At 37.4% G+C, this 21,113-nt stretch overlaps 2 protein-coding genes across 6 annotated transcripts; both read left to right on the forward strand.

Moving 5' to 3' along the window:
• Positions 1 to 144: 144 nt before the first annotated feature.
• Positions 145 to 7,525, forward strand: dus4l (dihydrouridine synthase 4 like). 5 transcript variants are annotated; one of them, XM_088924158.1, is made up of 8 exons: positions 145 to 270; positions 997 to 1,247; positions 2,018 to 2,224; positions 2,740 to 2,861; positions 3,368 to 3,485; positions 4,645 to 4,767; positions 5,919 to 6,145; positions 7,182 to 7,525. In XM_088924158.1, the coding sequence occupies exons 3-8, from the start codon at positions 2,151 to 2,153 to the stop codon at positions 7,442 to 7,444; spliced, it is 927 nt and encodes a 308-aa protein (XP_088780284.1). In that variant the 5' UTR covers positions 145 to 270; positions 997 to 1,247; positions 2,018 to 2,150; the 3' UTR covers positions 7,445 to 7,525. The 5 variants fall into 5 exon arrangements, with proteins under 5 accessions (XP_088780284.1, XP_088780282.1, XP_088780281.1 ...); XM_088924156.1 differs by having other exon boundaries at positions 164 to 270; positions 1,087 to 1,247; XM_088924155.1 differs by having other exon boundaries at positions 164 to 1,247.
• Positions 7,526 to 9,119: 1,594 nt separating this feature from the next.
• On the forward strand, positions 9,120 to 20,040 carry bcap29 (B cell receptor associated protein 29). The gene is made up of 8 exons (XM_088924385.1): positions 9,120 to 9,216; positions 10,558 to 10,654; positions 11,136 to 11,236; positions 13,217 to 13,364; positions 13,902 to 14,037; positions 14,451 to 14,556; positions 15,664 to 15,764; positions 18,594 to 20,040. Exons 2-8 carry the CDS (start codon positions 10,563 to 10,565, stop codon positions 18,630 to 18,632), a joined length of 723 nt encoding a protein of 240 aa, XP_088780511.1. The 5' UTR covers positions 9,120 to 9,216; positions 10,558 to 10,562; the 3' UTR covers positions 18,633 to 20,040.
• The last annotated feature ends 1,073 nt before the right edge of the window (positions 20,041 to 21,113 follow it).

A 21,113-nucleotide genomic window follows, 5' to 3' on the forward strand; every position in this document is an offset into this window, starting at 1 on the left:
CCATGGCTTTATTTTTGTGCAAAATCATATTTTGAATAAAATATCAATAGGTGTATTTACATTTATTAACAAATATAAGTATCTTTTATCAACGTAGCGTGTTCCGAAGAGGTACAAACTTAAGTCCCTGTACACGTGGTGCATTGTGGGAGTTGAACAGTTCCGACTTTCGACAAAATATGGAATATTTGGCTTGCTCCAGTGTAAACCATCTTAATTTCAAACGATTGAGTTTTTAATATGGTTTACTTTGACACTAACCTATAATACGTAAGTTATCTACTCGATCGATAGTTTTCCCTAGTCTGATAAAAGCGATTTCAGAAGTGACGTTTGAAATCATTAATGATTCGTAGCTAACCATGGGCAGCCAATAGTGGGATATGATTTAGTTCTCTGGGGACGATTCAATCAAAGCTAGGGGAGTAGATACTAAGTAAAATATAATTATGTTAAAAGGTGGAAGTTACTCAAACCTTAAAGAGACAGGATTCAAAACTCGATTTTTAAACGCAAGATCAGCTACTAGTGAGGTTGACAGCCATAGCTTCTTAAGTATTTTTATTGTAGGACTATTTAAAAACAAGACGAACAACAACAGAAATACTTTTTTTGGATAGGACAGAGCAAAGACGTCTCCAGGAACTCTAAATATAACAAATCCTGGTGCAAGCGGATGCAGACGAATGGAAGTTGCCCTGGTTATACTGGTTATAGTACTGTACGTACAAAATAGGCGCATAACGAGTTATTTAATTACAGCGGCGTGTTGAGTGTGCAGTTGGAAAGAATTATGCTTATGGCTTAATTAAGTATTTTGGAATTACTTATTTGCCTTGTTTGCATTACTAGTGACAAAATAGTTTGAGCCCATCTGTTAATTCAGTGTTCATATTTTATTTTGTTAACCGTTCATCGTAGTATCGATCAGAGACGACCACTTAATTCAGTATATGTTCCTTTTATCAATTAAGTACTGTTTATGAAATATTGTAGGACCCTCCTCTGAACCAGACTTGGAAACGGCGACTGAAATGAGACCCTGTATTGGAAATCTATATAATGTGGAAAATAAATATTTTATAGTGTTTCCTGATTACGAAGAGAATAAGGCATTTCTTATCGGTGCAACAACTGAAGCAACCATAAATCTGCTTGGTGTTACTTCTGCTAATTATGAAGTCAGTGTGATCTGAGCATATCAAACAGGACGGAATATCATAAGTGCCATACGGAAAGTTTACAAGGTACGTTTTAGTAAAGATATGGTTTTATTTCATTAGGATTAGAAGGACAGGTGGTTTTGGATACGAATGTTTTGTTCGCCTTCATGGTATTTAATAATCAGGTATATTTAATGTAACAAACTGATATGAATTGGTATAAACTAACAGGTCACACAAATATGATGGAATAGTAATGGAAGATAGAATATTTCTATTTCACTTATCAAGTCCTACTTTGCCAGATAATAGATGTTTGACAAGATTGAGCATGGTCTGTACTTTGGCAAAAAAAAAGGCATCAGTGGTGAGTCCAAATGCTGAGGGCTATTGGAGGACTGGAAGGGAAAAGTGCCTCTGTCTATCTTTTACTAATTCTTATATATTGTCACATTAGACACTGTCATTGGGTAATTATGAACGGGATGCACCTTTTACATGGCTTTGTAACGGCAACCCATTATAAAATCTGACCTTAGGGACATCTTTAATAAGGTTACCTTGCACACCACCTCTCCTTTCAGGATACTCCTGGGGTTCTCCTGCCCCTTAAAAAGGCCACAGTGTAGGCATCCGGAGGCAGCTGTACTTGAATGTGTGGTTATGGGGTCAGCTGTGCCTTCATTGTGAAATGCATTAGAATCACCATTTTGATTAAAGGCCCTCATTTATCCCATGATTGATATCAAATAGATAATAGAATGTTGATATTTTTTTCCATTCAGAGGTTTTATAGCATGTTGTACATGTTATCTGTCCATCCATCCATTTTCTAACCACTTTATCCAATACAGGGTCGCGGGGCAGCTGGAGCCTATCCCAGCAGCCAGCGGGCGCAAGGCAGGATACGCCTTGGATGAGACACCAGTGCATCGCGGTGTTGTACAGTACATTTACTTGTGGGATTTTTCTGTTATCACCAAGGACATGGAAAATGTTATGGATCTATTTCAGAAAGGCCAAGTTGTAAAAATATGCGCCCCAATGGTACGCTATTCAAAGTAAGTACAATTATAAAACTTCCTTGCCTCGAAGCCTCTTTATCCACCTCTGAAGAATAGCACACCCACCTTTGTGGCACAACAGCAGCCCCACCACAGGGTGGAGTAGTTTTCAAAGTGAAGAATCATATTAGGACCCACACAGACCGCAGGGTGAGTGCTCCCTACTGGTCCCATTAGCACCTCTTCCAGCAGCAACCTTAGCGTTTCCCAGGAGGTCTCCCATCCTGGCAACTTGCCAGGCGTGAGCTGCAAGGTGATATACTGTAGCTGCTGCCTATATCACCGGCAAATTTACCAAGAACTCCAAAGGGGGGAATAGTTTTTGTTTCTCCTTTTAGATTAAAATGTGGACATTTCTTGAACTTTGTGCCATGAACATAGTATAGTTTGGCACCTGTGTTGAACTCCTTCACTGTGTCTTTCTTAGAGGACAACTGTGATGACGAGCAACCACAAACTGGCAGGACAGGTATAAACATGAATGTTCATATGCCATTTCTTCATTTTCCAAGGCTGGCTTTTAGATCTCTTGTACGCAAATATGACTGCGACCTCTGTTTCACCCCCATGATCGTCGCTGCTGACTTCATGCGATCTAATAAGGCTAGAGACAGTGAATTCACAACAAGTCAAGGTAATCTGTTGTTGCACGACTTTACATTCTCTATATTATATGATATATAGGTAATAATATAGTCTGTTTTAAATAAAACTGAGTATCTGAACTGAAGGTTGGTATGTTACATTTTTTTGTGATACTAAGAATTCAGTGAAACTTGTGTCTGTTCATTTTATTAAAAATCACAAAGAGAGGACATTTCTTTATTTGGTTGATGCTTTGGCTGATGAAAGGCATATTACAGTGGTTACAGTTTACTTGTTTATTTCCTGTGCAAATGTTGGTATCTATCTATAGATACTATTATGTTTTTAGTTTTATGTATAATTTTATATATTTTATTTTCTATTGTTATTATATTATTAGATTTATAGATACTATTTATATAGCAGGTTTTGCTTCTGCAGTGTGGGTAGTGTACAGGAGCATCAGTGTGGATCACAGCCTGTGAGTCTGAGTTCGGGAGTCCTGAGTCTGAAACACTAGTCCAGAATGCCACTGCGTTGTGTCTTGTGTCACAGCTGATCGCCCTCTGATTGTGCAGTTTGCTGCCAAGGATTCTCAGACACTCGCTGATGCTGCCTGCATAGTCTCGCCTTTCTCTGATGGAGTGGATTTGAACTGTGGCTGTCCACAAAGGTGATGCCTCTTCAAAACCCATCCAGCGTTGACTCAAGTCCCTTAAATCCCTCAGGTATTGAGGATCAAGGGAAGTAAGAAAGAATCTGAAGGAGATTGATTACAGTGAATTATAATTAATACAATTGATTAATAACTCAGTGCCTTTAAACATCAGGATCCCCATGAATATGTAGCTGTTATTTTAATGTACAACTATGTACACATACTTATTTAACATGTGTGTAACAATTGGATATATACTATAGTGGAAGTTCAGCTGAGCATTGCAACAAGGACAAAAGTGATATCAGGTTGTTAATTCCTTTGACTCCCATTATGTTCCAATATATTTAATTTGATGGTTTTAAGCAGAGCTTTACATTAACAGTGATAAAAGTGATATAGACTGTATTTGTTTTCTGTCTCCAATCCAGCAGCCATATCACCTTGCAACTCACAACTGGCAACCCACTGAAGCTAAGCTAAGCTAAGCTAAGCTAAGCAGGTGTGAGCCTGGTCAGTACCTGGATGGGAGACCTCCTGGGAAAAACTAAGGTTGCTGCTGGAAGAGGTGTTAGTGGGGCCAGCAGGGGGCGCTCACCCTGCGGTCTGTGTGGGTCCTAATGCCCCAGTATAGTGACGGGGACACTATACTGTAAACAGGCGCCGTCCCTTCGGATGAGACGTAAAACCGAAGTCCTGACTCTGTGGTCGTTAAAAATCCCAGGGCGTTTCTCGAAAAGAGTAGGGGTGTAACCCCGGCGTCCTGGCCAAATTTCCCATTGGCCCTTACCAATCATGGCCTCCTAATAATCCCCATCTATGAATTGGCTTCATTACTCTGCTCTCCTCCCCACTGATAGCTGGTGTGTGGTGAGCGTTCTGGCGCACTATGGCTGCCGTCGCATCATCCAGGTGGATGCTGCACATTGGTGGTGGTGGAGGGGAGTCCCCATTACCTGTAAAGCGCTTTGAGTGGAGTGTCCAGAAAAGCACTATATAAGTGTAAGCAATTATTATAATTATTATTATTATTAATTAATTTCATTTGTGAATTGTACCATAACAAAGTTAATGAGCAATTGTTGTAACAAAACAAGACTTCATCTCAGGTGAATGAGAAGGTTTTTTCAGTGGTTCACTATGACGTTTTGCTTTTGGTGTCGCTTTATTCAAGATGGGCCATGGCAGACGGATATGGTGCTTGCCTGATAAACAAGCCCGAGCTTGTTCGAGACATGGTGAGGCAGGTCAGAAACCAAGTGGAAAATCCCAAATTTTCAGTCTCCATCAAAATACGGTAATGTATTTGTTTCCATCCGAGGCAAATTAGTGAGCCACAAAGTATTTAGAAATGTAATGCAGTATCACCTGTAAAATCTTGATATGGTTATTGGTACAGTACATTACGTTATACAGTATATCCATTATTATATAGAGTATTAAAAGAAGCCTGTCACTCTGTTTGTAAAAATATGCGTGTAGAAAGGTATACTAATTTTGAGAATTACATTGGTGTCATTTTGATTAATTTATCATTTCTGACTGGCCATCTGAGTGACCTTCACAATTGGTACTAATGCTAAATCACCTCATTAGTAAGAGTTGATTGGGCACAGGAGATGTGGTGATTTGACCTACTAAATGTCGTACATGGTGAAAATCAAAATAGAAAAACCAGGAAGGAACCAATATGCCCCACTTTCAAATGAACAACACTGAGATTGGATCGAGTCGGCGCACCATTGCTCAACTTTGAGGGTGTTCACAGCTGGAATATTCTAACCTAGCAAGATGTTACAGGTGAATGCAGTTTGGCAATGAGTATCCACAGTCTGGGAGAGCACAAATCACTACAACTCCGCAGGATTCATTCGGAGGCCCAAAGGTGATGGTCTGACTAGGAATGTCTAAATGCTACGTACCCTCACACCCGAAGAAGGCTCCACAGCTGAAAAACATTGTGGTTCTTCTCTTTTCAGCATGGAATAAACCTTTACTTGCTCCTTAAATGCTACGTATCTCAAAATGCAGTAAGCTTTTCCTGGGAACTCACTTATTGCCTTTCCTGTTGGCCTATTCCAGCAGGACAACGCACATCTTCATGTGGCTTATGTACGAGCGCTTTCTTGCAAGATGACCGCTGTGCCCTGGATGCCGTGCCTGCCACACCCAACATCTGTAGGATGGGTCGAGCACAGGGTGGCATCTAGGGCTTAGAGACCAGCTGTCCCCAAAATAAATGTATCCACTTTATGTAACAGATATTTTTTTAAATGTTTCCCAGCATGAAAATCCTGCCTGTGAAAGTAACATTCCAAATGGGTGTATAATTTCAACTTAATGCCACCCAATACTTTATGGAATAAAACTATAACTGAGATTTCTTATGTAGTTATTCATCTAGAGTGTACTGCATGTTCCTAACTTTGTTTTCACCTTTCGCACTAGAATCCATCGTGATATCAGGCTGACAGTTGATCTGTGCCAGAAGGCAGAGGCAGCTGGTGTTTCCTGGGTCACAGTCCATGGGCGGACAGCGGACGAACGTCACCAGCCAGTGCACTACGATGCAATAAAGACCATTAAAGACAGCTTGTCTGTCCCTGTAGTTGCCAACGGTGATATTAAGAATCTCAAAGATGTAGAGTCTACTCGCCAGCTCACGGGGATTGACGGTAAGAGACTATGGTCACTGTGTGTATTTCTGGAAAAAGAGGATGCTTACAGTACATAGTAGTTTCTCTGCCAGTAGAAAACCTGCCATTTTAAACGTGTCTTATTTTGCGGCCCAAGTGTACAACCAGATCCTAAATGAAACAGCTCTAGGTCAGATTCCCAATCAGCAGGGAGAAGGAAGGTTGTAGGTGTGGCCAATACAGAGTACATTTTTTAAAATATTTTTTTCTATTAAATGCCCACTTACTTTTATTTTTTTCTTTGCCCCCTTGCAATTTGTAATTGCGAAGTATCTAAAAACTTGACTTGCTGCTGTTGCCCTCGAACGTCACACCATTTCTGTGGTGTTCATTAGTCTATATTTCATAATCAAGTTAAGAGATAAATGCCAGCATTATTTCGGAAACGGTTCTTGACTAATTTATTCATTGTATTAAAGGTTTTGTTAAACCGTACATATTAGTCAGCGATATCTCTCCTTATTGTGCTGAACGCGTACATTCATGTTAGTAACTATGTGTTTAAGGTGTTCTAGGGAATTATCTCATTTATAGTTATAGTATTGAAGTATGTCTGTCTGCAATATCTGCAGAAATGCCAACACAAATATTTGAAGTAGCCTTCCCTCAATTATCAGATAGCCTCCAATTCCTGGTAAAGGTCTCGGTAATCTAGAACCGATCTTGGATGCGAGGTGGGACTACACTTCAAGTCGGACACACAGGGAACACACACATACACAGGCATGCAGAGACAATTTAGAGATGATGCTGCTTGACCTCTCCAATATGTTTTGGCATGTGTTAGCACCCAGACAAAACCCTGGGCACCCCAAAAACCCACGTGTACACAAGATCACACAACAACACACAGAAGACACCCTCAATCTCAAACCCAGTACCTAAGAGCTACGAGGCAGCTGTACTAACCAACAGGTAACCCTGCCTCCACACTGATGTTGGAAACAAAATATATGAATTACACCGATTGTTAATTTTATGCTACAAAGACTGTCTCTTCTTCTCTTTTCCGCAGGTGTAATGGCAGCAAGAGGTTTGCTAGCCAATCCAGCAATGTTTGCTGGGTATGAAGATACGCCATTGGAATGTGTCTGGGACTGGGTGGACATTGCTTTAGAACACGGAACTCCCTTCACCTGCTTTCATCACCATTTAATGTACATGATGGAGAAGATTACCTCGCAACAAGAAAAGAAAGTTTTTAATGCTCTGTCTAGCACCTCCGCCGTTCTAGATTACTTGAATGAAACTTACAGCTCCGCTCGTGAGATCGTTTAGGAATTACGGGGGGGAAAATGTTTTAACCTTTTAAATGCTGTTTTAAGTGGAGGTTTTTTTAAAATAAAGTTGTTTTACATACAATGTGTATTGTGTGACTTGAAAAAAAGGACTCTAAATCAACTGTAATTCTTTTATAATAGTTTGATATATGTTGGTCAAATTATAACAGTTCATAAAAAGACTACTATTGATGGAAAAATATTATGGTAAGGATCTGAAATCAGCTTTGTAAAAGGAAAAATGGAAACTTGTTTTGAAGGAGAAAACCCACTTTACTCACAAGCCAAGTGCAGCACCCACCTGGGTGAGGAGTGGTAGCCACTGTGCACCATTATATAGCAGATCAGGCGGACAGGTGAAAAAACTGTTAATGGGGAACTTTAGGTAAATGTTTTCAAGCCCAGAGTGGAATTTAGACAGGACACTGGTGTAACACACCTGTTGTTTAGAAACACTGCTATGAGATCTTTAAGGGCAAACTAGTCAATTACCATCTCATCTAAGGATAAGAAAAGCTTAAAATTCAGCCAACCATAAACATTTTTCAATAATTCATTACACGTATATTTTTTTTTCTGGCCACTCCGCTCAAAAAGCTTAACAGGTAATGAGGACTCCCCTTCTTCCACCACCAATGTGCAGCCCACACCTGGCTGATGCTAATTGATCCAAAAATCTTGTCCAGCGGTTTCTTTCGAGATTCAAGATATCGGCTACAAAAAAAGCTTTTTGTATAGTATTGCCTCCACATAATTTCCACTTGTGTCCTCAGTTTTGTGTTTTACTATTCATTCTGAAGGAGGCCATTGCCTGGACTTTGAGACCAGGAATTTATCTAGTTTTTCTTCTCTGAAAAGCAACAATATCTTTCTTGCATTTTAGTAACCAAAATTATCCGAAATATTCTAATGAATAATTTCTACTGCATGTAGAGTTTTAATAGTATATTCGTTTAGGTTTTGCACTTCTAAGTATATATCCTATACTTTTAGTGAATTGTTGTGCTTGCAACAGTTCTCTTTCCTATATTAATATAATCTAATATGAAACTTAGTCTTTCCTCAGCCTGAGGAATGTTATCTTTTCCTTCTTTAGTGAAACAGTCACAATACAGCGCCAATTTCCGTGCCATTGTGATGATCTTTCTCTCTGAGACAGTTCATTCTTTACGTTCTTTTGCAACTGCAATAGATGTACTGAAATATCTTTTACCGTCTCTTTCAGCCTGCAAATATCCTTAAGATACTAGAAAGGCCAAGTGATACACAGCAGTTTCATTTGGGTGGTACAGTTTGGGTGTTAATTGCAGGTTTATGGTACTCACTAGGTTTGCCTTTTGTGTCCTTGAGTACTGTAATCGCATTAAGATTCTAAACAGTACTACACTTTGTTCCACAGATTCACATTCCTTGTACTAAAGCCAGGACACACATTTTGCATAACCAATGTGCTCAAACAAGACGACTGATGCTACCGATTTCCTTTCCTATTTTCTAAGCCATAAACGTTTTTGTAAGTTGGGGCGATTCAGTAAAAAACAAAATCAATTTTCCCGTAACTATTAAAGTTATCCAGCGTAGTTCAACTTTCTGAAAGAACTGACGTTATGCGCCGCGTCTCGTACCTTCTCTGCTTTTACTTAATATGGGAGCAGGTTTTGCACATTTGACGTCATGAGTGTGAGCCGCCCATGTGCTGCAGGGAAGGAAGAAGGTTTGGCGACAGTAGCTGAAGGAAATTCTGTTTGAGTTCGCCTCTTGCTCATAACGGTGATTATTTATATATTAATATTGATAAACCATAGAATCGCATATGAGGTGGCTGTATTAAAGGGGGAAATCCAGTATTTTATGCGTGGAGCAAATCAGTATGTTTTACTTTTAATCCTTTGAAACACCTTTTTCTTCTTCGATGTTGGATTTAGTATTTAGTTGTAGCTAAAATGCGCCATTCATTTCGCCTTTTAGGGAAAAGTTCTAGAATGTTTAGCTATATTTCATCTTATAATATGAACTCACTCACATGCTAAATTTAAACTGTCACTATTGTGAATATACCATCGAATTATCTACTTGTCGTCTCTTGTTTACAGTACTTAAGCTAAAAAAGCCGGAAGCATGAATGCAATTCTGAAGTCCGCCAGGAAAGCTATCAGTATCATACGCACTTGAGTGTACTGCGGCTGGATAATGATAACAGTGGATGAAAATGAGGGCTTTTACTTTTAGTTCTTATAATACAATAAAAATTGTTTCAAACAAGTAAATGATTGAAACAAACTAAAATAAGAGTGGAATGTTCTTGCTAAATAGAAAATTATCTGTAATAAGGTTAATCTGTTCATTCACCCATTGCTTCATTTAATTTTAAAATGCAGTCTAAACAATGTTTTAATTAAATAAACTTATGAAACTATGTTTAGAGACATTAAGATTGTCCAACTAATTTTCTTACCTATAAGTGTAATACAGAAAGCTATAACATATAAACATGTTCTTAATAAGACAGCTTAGGTTTGCTCCGATGAAAAATGTATTTGCATACGTCTGCATAGAAATACATAATGCTAAGCAAAAAAGATTGGTGAAAGGTTGTTTAAACAAGGTGCTAATATTTTATGTTCTTTCAATTATTTTATCATTTAGAATGCAATGAAGAAATAATACAAGTCTGTTAAATATAAGTAAAATGGTATATAATTGTATTTTAAAAATAAACATCTGTCAGAAAGAGTCAGAAACCTTTAGTATTGTGTTGTGTTATTAACAGCGTGGAACAGTTTGTAGGGCCCTGGACAGGTAAGGAGAAGGTTATGGGTGTCATAGTGAATGGAGCGCTGTACCCTTCACAAAGTATTTCACTCAGGTAGCTTCAGCTGATTGTCCTACTATCCTACTATGTACTATGTACAGTAAAAATGTAAGTCTTATATTTTATATAAAACCATCAGTCAAATTAATAATAATAAAACTGGTACTTTTCTGGGACAAAGTCAAACATTCCTGAATGTTAACTAAATGGTAAATTCTCCTACTTTCGTGACATCTATAGTATTTTTCAATAATTAACGTCTGTTTCAGTAAAGGTTATTTTGTATACTTTTTGCACAGTCACAATGACTCTTCAGTGGACTGCTGTGGCAGCCTTCCTCTATGTGGAGGTTGGTGTTCTCCTGGTTCTGTGTATCCCATTCATCTCGGCGCAGAGGTAAGGCCATTTACTAGAGGACCAAATCAACATGGCAAGGAAGGCATTCAAACAGCATTCTCTTGTTCACCCTGCTGTACCATTTACCCAGCGCAGGGAGTCTTCAGCCCTAGAGAGCCCTAATCCACTATGTCTTATACTGTAGGTCAGTCTTATCAACCAGTTCTTAAGACTAGGAACACTTTCAAGTTACTGAACAAGTAAGGTGCTTGTTTGGAGAAACTGTTCCAAATGATTTTTAAATTAAATTTAGTAAGTTCAAATTGGTCACAAATTGTTCCCAGTACTTTGATATTTGGTGATTTCAAGGTTTAAACAGTTAGACTGGATCTCCGGGATAAGCATTAGGGAGGCCTACTTTAGAAGGTCTTCATGGCATTGTGTGGTGAAACTGTACTGACAACTGAGCCTACAACTGAGCCACTGAGTTATTTTTAACACACCTTACTTTAAATCACTGAATAACTCCTTATTTCTACAGATGGCAGAAGATATTCAAATTCAGTTTATGGGATAAAATTGCCCCATACTGGAACAAGGGATTTCTCACTATGATTATTATCCTCATTGTCCTCTTTCTCGGTAAGTGCGCAACTGCTTAATCAACAGAAGAAAGACGATTTTATGGCAGTATTTTCAAAACACAAGTTAATACTGCCATTTTTGCAAGCTAAGAAAGACGTACTTTACATGACAGTGGTTTAATCCATGGTTTGTTTGCATACTCCTCAAACTGTGTAATTCAGTGTGAGGTCAATTTCCTACAAAGAATGAACTGAAGGCACTGTGGGAGAAGTAGTCGTGGTATCCTCTTAGTCTTAGCTTATTGTTGATCATAACAGTGACATATTTCACATTGTGAATTTACCATCATTTCCAGTTATTTTTGGATGTCTTTTTTTCTCATAATGTGCCGAACATGAATATTTTATTTCCTGGCAATATTTACAGCACTTTACTGTGCCATAGTTAGCATGAACTCCTTAAATTCATGGAGTTACTGGAAATAGACTTAAATATAAAAACAAGAAAGAGTAAGATTAAAAAACAACAGGATTTCAGACATTAAGATGTATACAATTGTTGTTTTTGTTGTTGTCATATTTGATATTTTAACAGAGGTCTGTGATTGCATTGCTTACACTCACAATACTTACCATTTCAAGGAACAGGGGGTGTCCAACTATGAATTACAATAATCTGAATTAAGTTAGGAATTTAGCGAAAGTCTAGCACTGTATTTGGTGTAGCGTATTCTCCCGTATATATTCCCCTTTCAGAGTTTATTCACTTTAGAAATTGTAATAATTGGTTAATCAAAATGACACCAAACCATTTAATCAGTATGCAAAATCTGTGTACATTATCAAAAATCTAAAAATATACATGCATAAATGATGTTGCTTTTGACAACATTGTTAATTTTTGTGCCTTCTCTTTCCATCAAAGCAGATTAAGTGTTGGTTTAATGCATATCTATTCATTATGGTTTTCTGAGCCTCAGCAAACATCCCATTTCGGATCTAGACATTGTTTTCTTAGAATACATTCACCTTAGTATACTTTCTAAACTTCTGAAATACCAGTAGTATATCTGGTGTCTCAGTCAGTAAACTAGTATCGATCTCTTTTCATCACATGATGTACAAATAACCAAGCTCTGCTAACACGCTATTTAATTCCTCTGCGAGACTCCTAAGAAAAAGTGTCTGCCTGTATTTTGTAAATAATCCTTATTGTTTTACATTACACATGGCTGTCTTGTTAAGTAAACAGACATGTTTCTTTTTTGTGAGTATTGAATATTTGGATCATTCCTTGACAGGTCAGTTTGGGAAGTGCCGTGATCCTGTCAGAATTTATTAAAAAATGAGGAAGCTTAGAAGTACTGTATAGATATAAACAGTACACTCTTTTTTTTAAAGCTCCTTCTCGTCACTTAGAAGTCATGTTCATTGAATATTCAAGATGGGTGGTTATTTCGTATGTGAGCTTTGTGTTTGTGTGGATTTCTACACTTCTCTTGTCTACCAATAGTGCTTATTTAGATTTTTTCCTGTGGTTGACCTGTCATGCTTGCTTAAATGTTTAGATTTGCACTGAAGCATGTTGAATGACTTTCAGTGGCCAAATATCCATGCAAATTTCTAAATAGAAATTAAGGAAAAGAGTTAACTCTTTTACCAGATAATGCTTACCGTTGGCGCAATTGTTCACTTTTCTGCCATTTTGAAAGTTGACTACCTCCAGTGGCTGAGTGCAGCAAGCCTTTCCATATTTTTAACTCAATATCATAAACCAGAGGCAGTAAATTTGTATTTCAAAGTGAATCCCAAGGGCCGGTGAACATGTAAAATGTCAGGTGATTTGACATGAAACGGTCATTTTTTTAATAATAAAAAGTAGCCTAGATAGTAACAATTTAAAGTATATGTAATTAACAATACTGGTGCAGTATAATTCAAGGACTGCTGCCTCTAATGGCATTTTGAAGTTTCCAATCTATGTTTTAAAACGACTTTGGGAAATAAAAGAGACATTTTCCATCCGTGCCCACTACAGATGCTATCCGGGAAGTGAGGAAGTACTCAGGAGCAGAGCGCACCACGAGTGACCAGCTTCACCCCAACATGTTTGATCACCACCACATGAAGCTGTTCAGAGCCCAGAGGAACCTCTACATCTCAGGCTTCTCCCTCTTCCTCTGGCTGTGAGTGGAGCTCCAACACCGAGCTGCGGCCCCAGTCCAGGCAACAGTGAAGCGATAACTGCGATAATCTGCCTGCTCTTCATTACCCAGCTTTTAAACAAATATATTTACATTTACAGTTATCTCTTACAGTTCGGTATTTTAGATTTTGTCCTGGTGGCTTACAGTGTACCACAATATACACTGTACTTTACTTACAGGTTTTTTAAATGTTTTTTTTCTTTTGATTTGAAAATCTATGTTCATAAAGTTGCTTTTACATCAAGGAGATGTTTGTTGAAAGTGGTTTTAAATGTTTTTTAAAATAAATTACAGTTACCGTCTTCTATATTTGTATCCAACTTCGTAGCACTATATTGTATAGGAACAAGTAATAGGTTTATTCCATGCTGAAAACAGAAGAGAGAAAACCTAACGTTTCGGCTGTGAAGCCTTCCATATATTGCATAAGAAAACTTTCTTTTGCAGGGACATGATGGAGGTGTCTTTACAGAGGTGTAAAGGTGCTGACTTTTTCCTTTCATCTTTGTATTTTAGTACTCTTAGACGTGTCATCTCCCTTATTAATCAGTTGGCGACTGTAGTAGGCACTGGTGAAGCTTTAAGGGTTCAAGCGGAAAATGCTAACCAGGCTGCTAAGAATTACATGGAAGACAATGAACAGCTGAAACGGGTAAAAACATTTTGAAACATTTTGTCTTCAAAATTGTCATTTTCTGATCATGTATGATGTGGTTATACAGTATAACCTTTAGCTTTCCCATACATGTACAGATGTTAAAGCGGTCGGTCAGTTGTTAATCATGAACTTTTCCACAGAACATTCCTGTTTTTGTTCCTATTGAATATTTCCACAGAACCTTTTGACATTCAGAATTTTTATATTTTTTGGTTTTTTTTCTGTAACAATATCCAGTTTAAATGTTAATAGTGTTCCTGTTTTCTTACACAATATTTTTTTTTAATAAAACTGCACTAAATAATGAAAGTCCCAAAATTAGATAGCTGTATTCAGGATATTTTTCAGCACCTAATTTAGTTCTGTAAGATTGTTCCAAGTGTGCTTTTGAATGCTGTTTTTCACAGGCTTTAGAAGGTGGTAACAGAGGAGGTAACATCACAAATAACGAAAATGAGAAACTAAGGAAAGAGTTTAACAAGCTACAGGATGAACTGAAGAGAACATCTGATGGTAAGAGGTTTTATTCACATTTCATTTTCCTTAAGAGTTTTTTTTAAATACTGTTGCCCATCCTGCTGTGTAAATGGTAGAACATAAGCAAAAATTTCCTCCAGAATTGTTTTAATCAGACTTTATAGCCCACAGATTACATTATAACTTAGATTGGTTAGATTTTCATTGAGATTTTTAATTCTTTGCCTAGAACCTCTGAAAAACCAAAAGCGTGTTGTGCATAATACCTCTTTTAAAAAAAATTCTGATGCTCAATTGTCTGTATTGGTTGGTAGTGAGGGGAAGTTTACTCTCTACTCACGTCGTAGTGCCAAGTATTATCTCTGTAATGTAGCAAAAGCACTGACAAATGAGAAACAGAGAGGCCAGAACTGTTTTGTTTTTAGTCCTAATAATGTTAATTTGTGTTTTGAGTAAATATCTCACAAGTGACGAAAGAGAACCCGTTAGAAGCAGTTCCCACTTACTGCCAGTGTAGTTTCAGTCCAAATAGTACTAACGTGTTTTGGTTTAGTAGATGATAAAATCTTTTTCATCTGTCTCAAGGTCAATTAGTAGTTCAAGGTCAGGCTGACTAGACATTTCTTTTTTTATTACAATTTTTAGCACTTTATGATCTTTAATGTAATTCTTCAGCAGAACTGTTAGTTGCATTGAGTACTTTTCTCAGTACATAAAAGTTACAATATCGGATAGAATTTTCATAGGAGATGAAAATTCACACTTGTGGTTTGTTTTATCATCTCTCATTTATAGGATCTTAATGTAATGCAGATCTTTATCTGGTAAAACTAAAGATTTTGATGGTAGCAATTACTTTAAAAAGAAAATCTATAGCTTGTATGAAATGAAAATACTCAGCAAAGCCATGGGAAATGTGCAGAACAGTGAAAACAAGCCCTCTTCCAGGCATTCCTCTGCCGTGGTGACTTGGGTAATGCTCGTCAAAGTATTAATTAAAAGTCTCTCAAAAGCAAAGAGCGATAAGAGTTATGAAACCAGTTATTTGCTGAGTGAGCAGAAAGGCAGTAGTTTTCGCTGTGTGGACAGGAGGTCTTTAAGGAAGGATGCTTTAAGGAAAATGAAACCTGTTGATGTTCACAGCTCTGACCAAGTCCAGGGGTGAAGTGGAGGCCATGAAGAAACAAACTGAGGGCTTGACTCGGGAATACGACCGATTGCTGCGGGAGCACGAACAGCTACTGGTAACGGTTTCCTTCTCTGTCAAACGCCATCGAATTCACTCGAGAGCTGTATTTGGTAGCACCTTATATTATGTGGCAACTGCACGTTCAATTAACCTTAAACATGATTATTTTCAATTATCTTTATAGTAAGGTTTCTCATTTTAATAATGTAAACAAATTGCGATGGTGGCCTTCTTTAAACAATGTCTTTCTTGACTTCACTATGGTGAAATGTCTCCTAGTTTGCTTACAGCCAAAGCAGAATCCAATCTCTCAGATATAAATGTGCAAGACATACAGTTACAGTCATTTCTTATTTTATTGTTATTATTTTGGAAAGAAACCTGTCAGTTTTGTTATTTAATAAGTGTTGCTTGAAACTGATAAAATCATCATTTAATGTCAATTTATTTTTAGTTGCAGATCAAATTAATATTAATTTATTCCAGGCACGTTTACCCTATGATTTATAGTTAGAATTCCCTCAAATGACGTGTACCGCTCTGTGAAAAATGTTCAACTCATATAAATATGTATTGCATTTATTATTTTTCTGATATAAGCCTATTACACTACATTATTAAGAAACTAAAATGGATAAGGTAATACAAAAATAACATACTGTTGTTGATTTTTTGTGTGGAATATTGTCCAATATTCGTCTACAGAGTCAATTATTGAACTGCATCAATAAGAGCACTTTTTTTCTTGACATCTTTCTTAGAAAGCAGTATCACCTCATTGTAGAGGTTCAAGTAGGTAGCTGTGTCAGTATGCGTAGTCTGCAAAGGAACAAGTAAAGGTTTATTCCGTGCTGAAAAGGAAAGAAAAGAGACACAACGTTTTGGCTGTAGAGCATTCTTCAGGTATCAAGAGCCCACTTAAAGAAGGCTCCACATCCAAAACATTGTGTCTCTTTTGTTTTCTTTTCAGCATGGCATAAACCTTTACCTGTTCCTCACATAATATGTAATCTTAGAAGCTAAACATGGTTTGACCTGGCTAGTACTTGAATGGGAGACCTGAAAAACCAAGTTGATACCTTAAAGTGGTATTGGTGGACTAAAAGATGTCAGTTTTCCCTCTGGACAAGAATTTCCAATCCAGTGCATCAGTATGGTCCCTGGGGCGAGAGGTTAAATTGAGGTACTGACAGTTTGGTCATTAGAGAGTCTGTCGCATTTTTTTATAAAATAGGGGCATTAATCTGGCAAAATTTCAGTTAGACCTTTCATAATTTGGCATCTTTAAGTTTCTCCCTTAATTCAGTTGGTGAGGGAATTTGTAAGTTTACGGTCTTGTTTTTTTATCTTAATCTTAATCTGTTTCATGAAGTCCTGGTTTTCCAGAGGCTCTACAGTAAATGCACATCTTGAAGTCATGCTATGATTTTAGATTGTATGCAGTTCACTTGCAGGGAAGCTTAGAGCATTGCATGTTTTGTATGTTGAGCATTGGTGGTCTTCCTGATCTTTAATAATGATTATAATTGCTTACACTTATATAGCACTTTTCTGGACACTCCACTCAAAGCTCTTTACAGGTAATGGGGACTCCCCTCCACCACCAATGTGCAGCTTCTGCATTTAACAGACAAATTGCATCCAGATCCACCTCAGCCCCTGTGTAGAAAATCCTAATCTTCCCTGCTGTTGTTCTCGGACTTCTGAGAGTCCTTCTTCTCTCGGGGTTATTATTTTAATTTGAATATCTACTGAAATTTGCTTCTTTGGAGCCATTTTCTGTAGGTGCTGATAAGCAACAGAGTGTGATCTGGTTATAATGTTCATCTGTATCTGCTGTAGCTGGTGGTCTGAGCAGGTGGTACAGTGTACCAGGCAAGACGTGACTGCGCTGGGTGGTGTCGTGTTTGGGAGGACAAATACAACCATGAAAATAGACAATCAGACATTTTCTCATTGTCTGGGCAGTTGCTCAGTTAAAGCAATAATTCAAGGTTGTGATTGTTGTATATAGGCCTATATTTTTGTTATCCATGTTTATTAAACCTTATGAAATGTTTTATCAAAGGTAAAAGGGTAATACAAAATACCAAATATTGATGAGAAAAATAATTTTCTAATTATAGTATACAGTAGATACACAAGATTGATGCATGCTGTACACAATACACAGTGCCCAGCAATATAAAAATATACAGCCTTATTACGTAATACACAGCTCAATCACTTGGCAGTGTGCATCATACATGTCTGGAAGCACACAGTAACAGAGAAGGCTTTTTTATGAATGGTACTGTGGAAAATTGGACTGTTCCATACTGTGTATACTGTTCTAATAGTAATTAATATTTCCATACACTTATACAGCACTATTCTGGACACTCCACTCAAAGCACTTTACAGATAACTCCCATCCATCACCACCAATGTGTAGCCCCCACCTGGATGATGTGACGGCAGACATAGTGCGCAAATATACTCACCACACATTAGCTATTAGTGGGGATAACAGAGTGATGAAGCCAATTCATAGATGGGGATTATTAGGAGGCTATGATTAACACCCATCACTATAGTGGGGGAATTTTGACCCACCACACCACAGTGTGAGCATTCCATACTGGTCCCAATAACACCACTTAGCAGCACCCTAAGCTATCCCAGGAGGTCTCCCATCCAGGTACTGGCCAACCTCACACTGCTTAGCTTCAGTGCTGCCAGCTGTGAGCTGCAGGCACTACATAAAGGGAATGCCACGTTCTTTTCTTTATGAAGTGAAAGCCTTGTTGAGTGAGGCTGTGTAGACTAGCCCTTTAGATACAGCTTTTCATTTCTGTATTTTAATAGAAATGTTCTATGTCCTTCTTTTTTTCACTTGTACTAGAAACGTCTTGATGAAAAGGAGGACAAGAAGGATCAGTAGAGCTTTTTTCCTGCTGCTCTTCATGTTTATCAGCTGAGAAACAAAGGAGCAATTGCAGCATGTTTAAAACCACCAACATTTTAAGGAATGTTTTCAGAGCTATGCATGTTCTCCAGAATGTGATGATACGCATGCCAAAAAACTGCATACCAATAATCACAGCAATGATTAGCTTAGCTTAGTAGCTAATCTTTTTTATGTTTGAGAACTCGTGTTATTGCTTTGAATAATTGACAGGAATAGATTTTGTTTGTAGTTAAGCTCTGCACATTTAGTTTCCAAGTTTAGATACACTGTATTAGAAAATAGGTGGGTTGTTAAATGTGATATTTGAAAGCACTTGTGTAAGTTGTTGTTTTTGTTTGCCTTGTACAAGTTTTTTCATTTACAAATTCAAGAGCACCAAGATTCTTGTAGACTGTAAAAAATTTGAAAACATTTCACGATGTGTAGTGAAAATCTCATAGGGTATTGTATGCAGTGTAAAAATAGCACTTTCAATATGCCATCACTGTGCATCAGAAGCTTTCAGGTTTGCTTCTGAAGGTTTTATTGTGCATAGAGTGTGCTTACTGTTTGCATCATGGTCTGACCCCAATTGTGACTTGCTTCTGTTGCCTTGGTGCCTTAGAATCTGAAGTAAATTGTGAAATTATAATTCATTGGGGGAAGTCCATATTAATGATGCATTACTAAGTTTGTTGTATTTTAATATCTTAGTTTTATGAACATCTGTATTTTGAGAATAATTTGACATACATGAAAGTTTAAATAGAATTATTCAGTATGATGAAGCATCAGACTTTTATATGTGAGAGAGGCATTTTTTTGTTCTCAGACGTATGGTGTGGCATTCAGTTTGCAAGATTTTTTTTGCATGAACTAAATTGGCTACAGTGTGGTCCTGCAACGCTTGTTCTTTTCTCAGTCCTGTTCATAATCCCTGTTCAAAATGGAATAAGGTTATTTTTAGCTGTTACTGGCCTAATCTGGTTTACAACAGGAGTTGGTATCGTTTCTCCTGGACACATCTCTTACTTGATACTTAGTTTAAAGGAGAGCAATTAGCAGCAATTTTAGAATAACAATTGCTTATTCTACAATTAAAAGTGCCTTAATGTGAGCTTTAATTTCACTGGATAATGGATTGTTTTTCCTTATGCTGTGTAGAAGCTTTCAAACCTTGTTTTTTTCAATATTTGCCATAAACAGTACTGTTTTTAAATATAGTTGCATAAATGGAAACCTAGTTTTACAGAAATTCTTGTCTGTGAAATGTATAGCGTTATTTTTTTCTTGCAGATGTTTTACAGTCTGTGGCTGTGAGTGTATTGTTTTGCTGTATGTGTATTTCCATACTATAAAAAGTTGTCACGTGTTTTGCAATAAAAGCCAAATGTTATTTACAGGTATACGTGTCTTATTTTACAGAGTCTTGGAAAACTGTATTGGACCTTATGTGGTACAGTAAATGTAGGTCAACAGCTAGCTTTGGTTATCCATGACAGTGAACATATACTGTAGCTTTCTTACTTTCAAACTGAAATATAAACATCAGGTGATTTTTGGTTTAGTTTTGGCCAAACAACCACTTACAGTACCTCTGAAGAACCTGACTTTTGACAAAAGAAGTGGATGTTAATTATTTCTGAAGTAAAACTGTACTCTGTTCCTTTGTGTTTACTTCCTATAGTCCAGGAACTAAATCATATAGCTTATTCCAACCTTTCACAGTACTACACATTTTGTATTCTTTTATTTTAGGAATTACTACTATGAACAGATATTTTTCGGATATAAAATAATGTACCAATAAGGTAGCATGACGTTGCATAGGACTGGTACAACAGGGTCTTAGTGTAATTGCTACCCAGCTAATATAATAAACCATTTAATACTCCTGCTGAAATCCAAGAAGTCTAATCTCTTGTTAATTAAAAAGTTGGGGGGGGTTGATGTTGTTGCTTCCTCTCCTTTACCATTTTCCTTTGTGTCTATTGTTGAGTGTGGTGTAGAGCAGAATACTTATGCCTCTTTTTACATATGGCACTTCCACGTGTAATTATTTTTTTACAATATTTACAAGTACCTTTTTAAATTTTTGTTTTCCTCTTCACCCATATCTGCTTGCCAGGAAAACAGTTATCTTCCTCTAAAGTCAATGCATTGTGGCACAATACCATACAGATGTTACTTAATACTCTTAGAGGGACCTTACTACACATTCCATTACTCAGCATGATCCATAATCCATCCATTACCAGAAACACACCCATTACTGAGGCTGTAGGAACATGTAGCCTATCCCAGAAGCACATGGTCCTAGGCAGGTCTATGCCCTGGTAGGCATGGTTTTAAAGGGTGCACACACCAGCACACAGGGACATAAAAATACAGAGACAGTAATTGACATAACTGATTCTGATGGGGATTTATGAGCAGCAATGATACTTGACCTCTGTTTTAAGGCAAAAATGAGGC

Source organism: Atractosteus spatula, chromosome 8 (assembly GCF_055471065.1).
Source record: "Atractosteus spatula isolate fAtrSpa1 chromosome 8, fAtrSpa1.hap1, whole genome shotgun sequence".
Lineage (NCBI taxonomy): Eukaryota > Metazoa > Chordata > Actinopteri > Semionotiformes > Lepisosteidae > Atractosteus > Atractosteus spatula.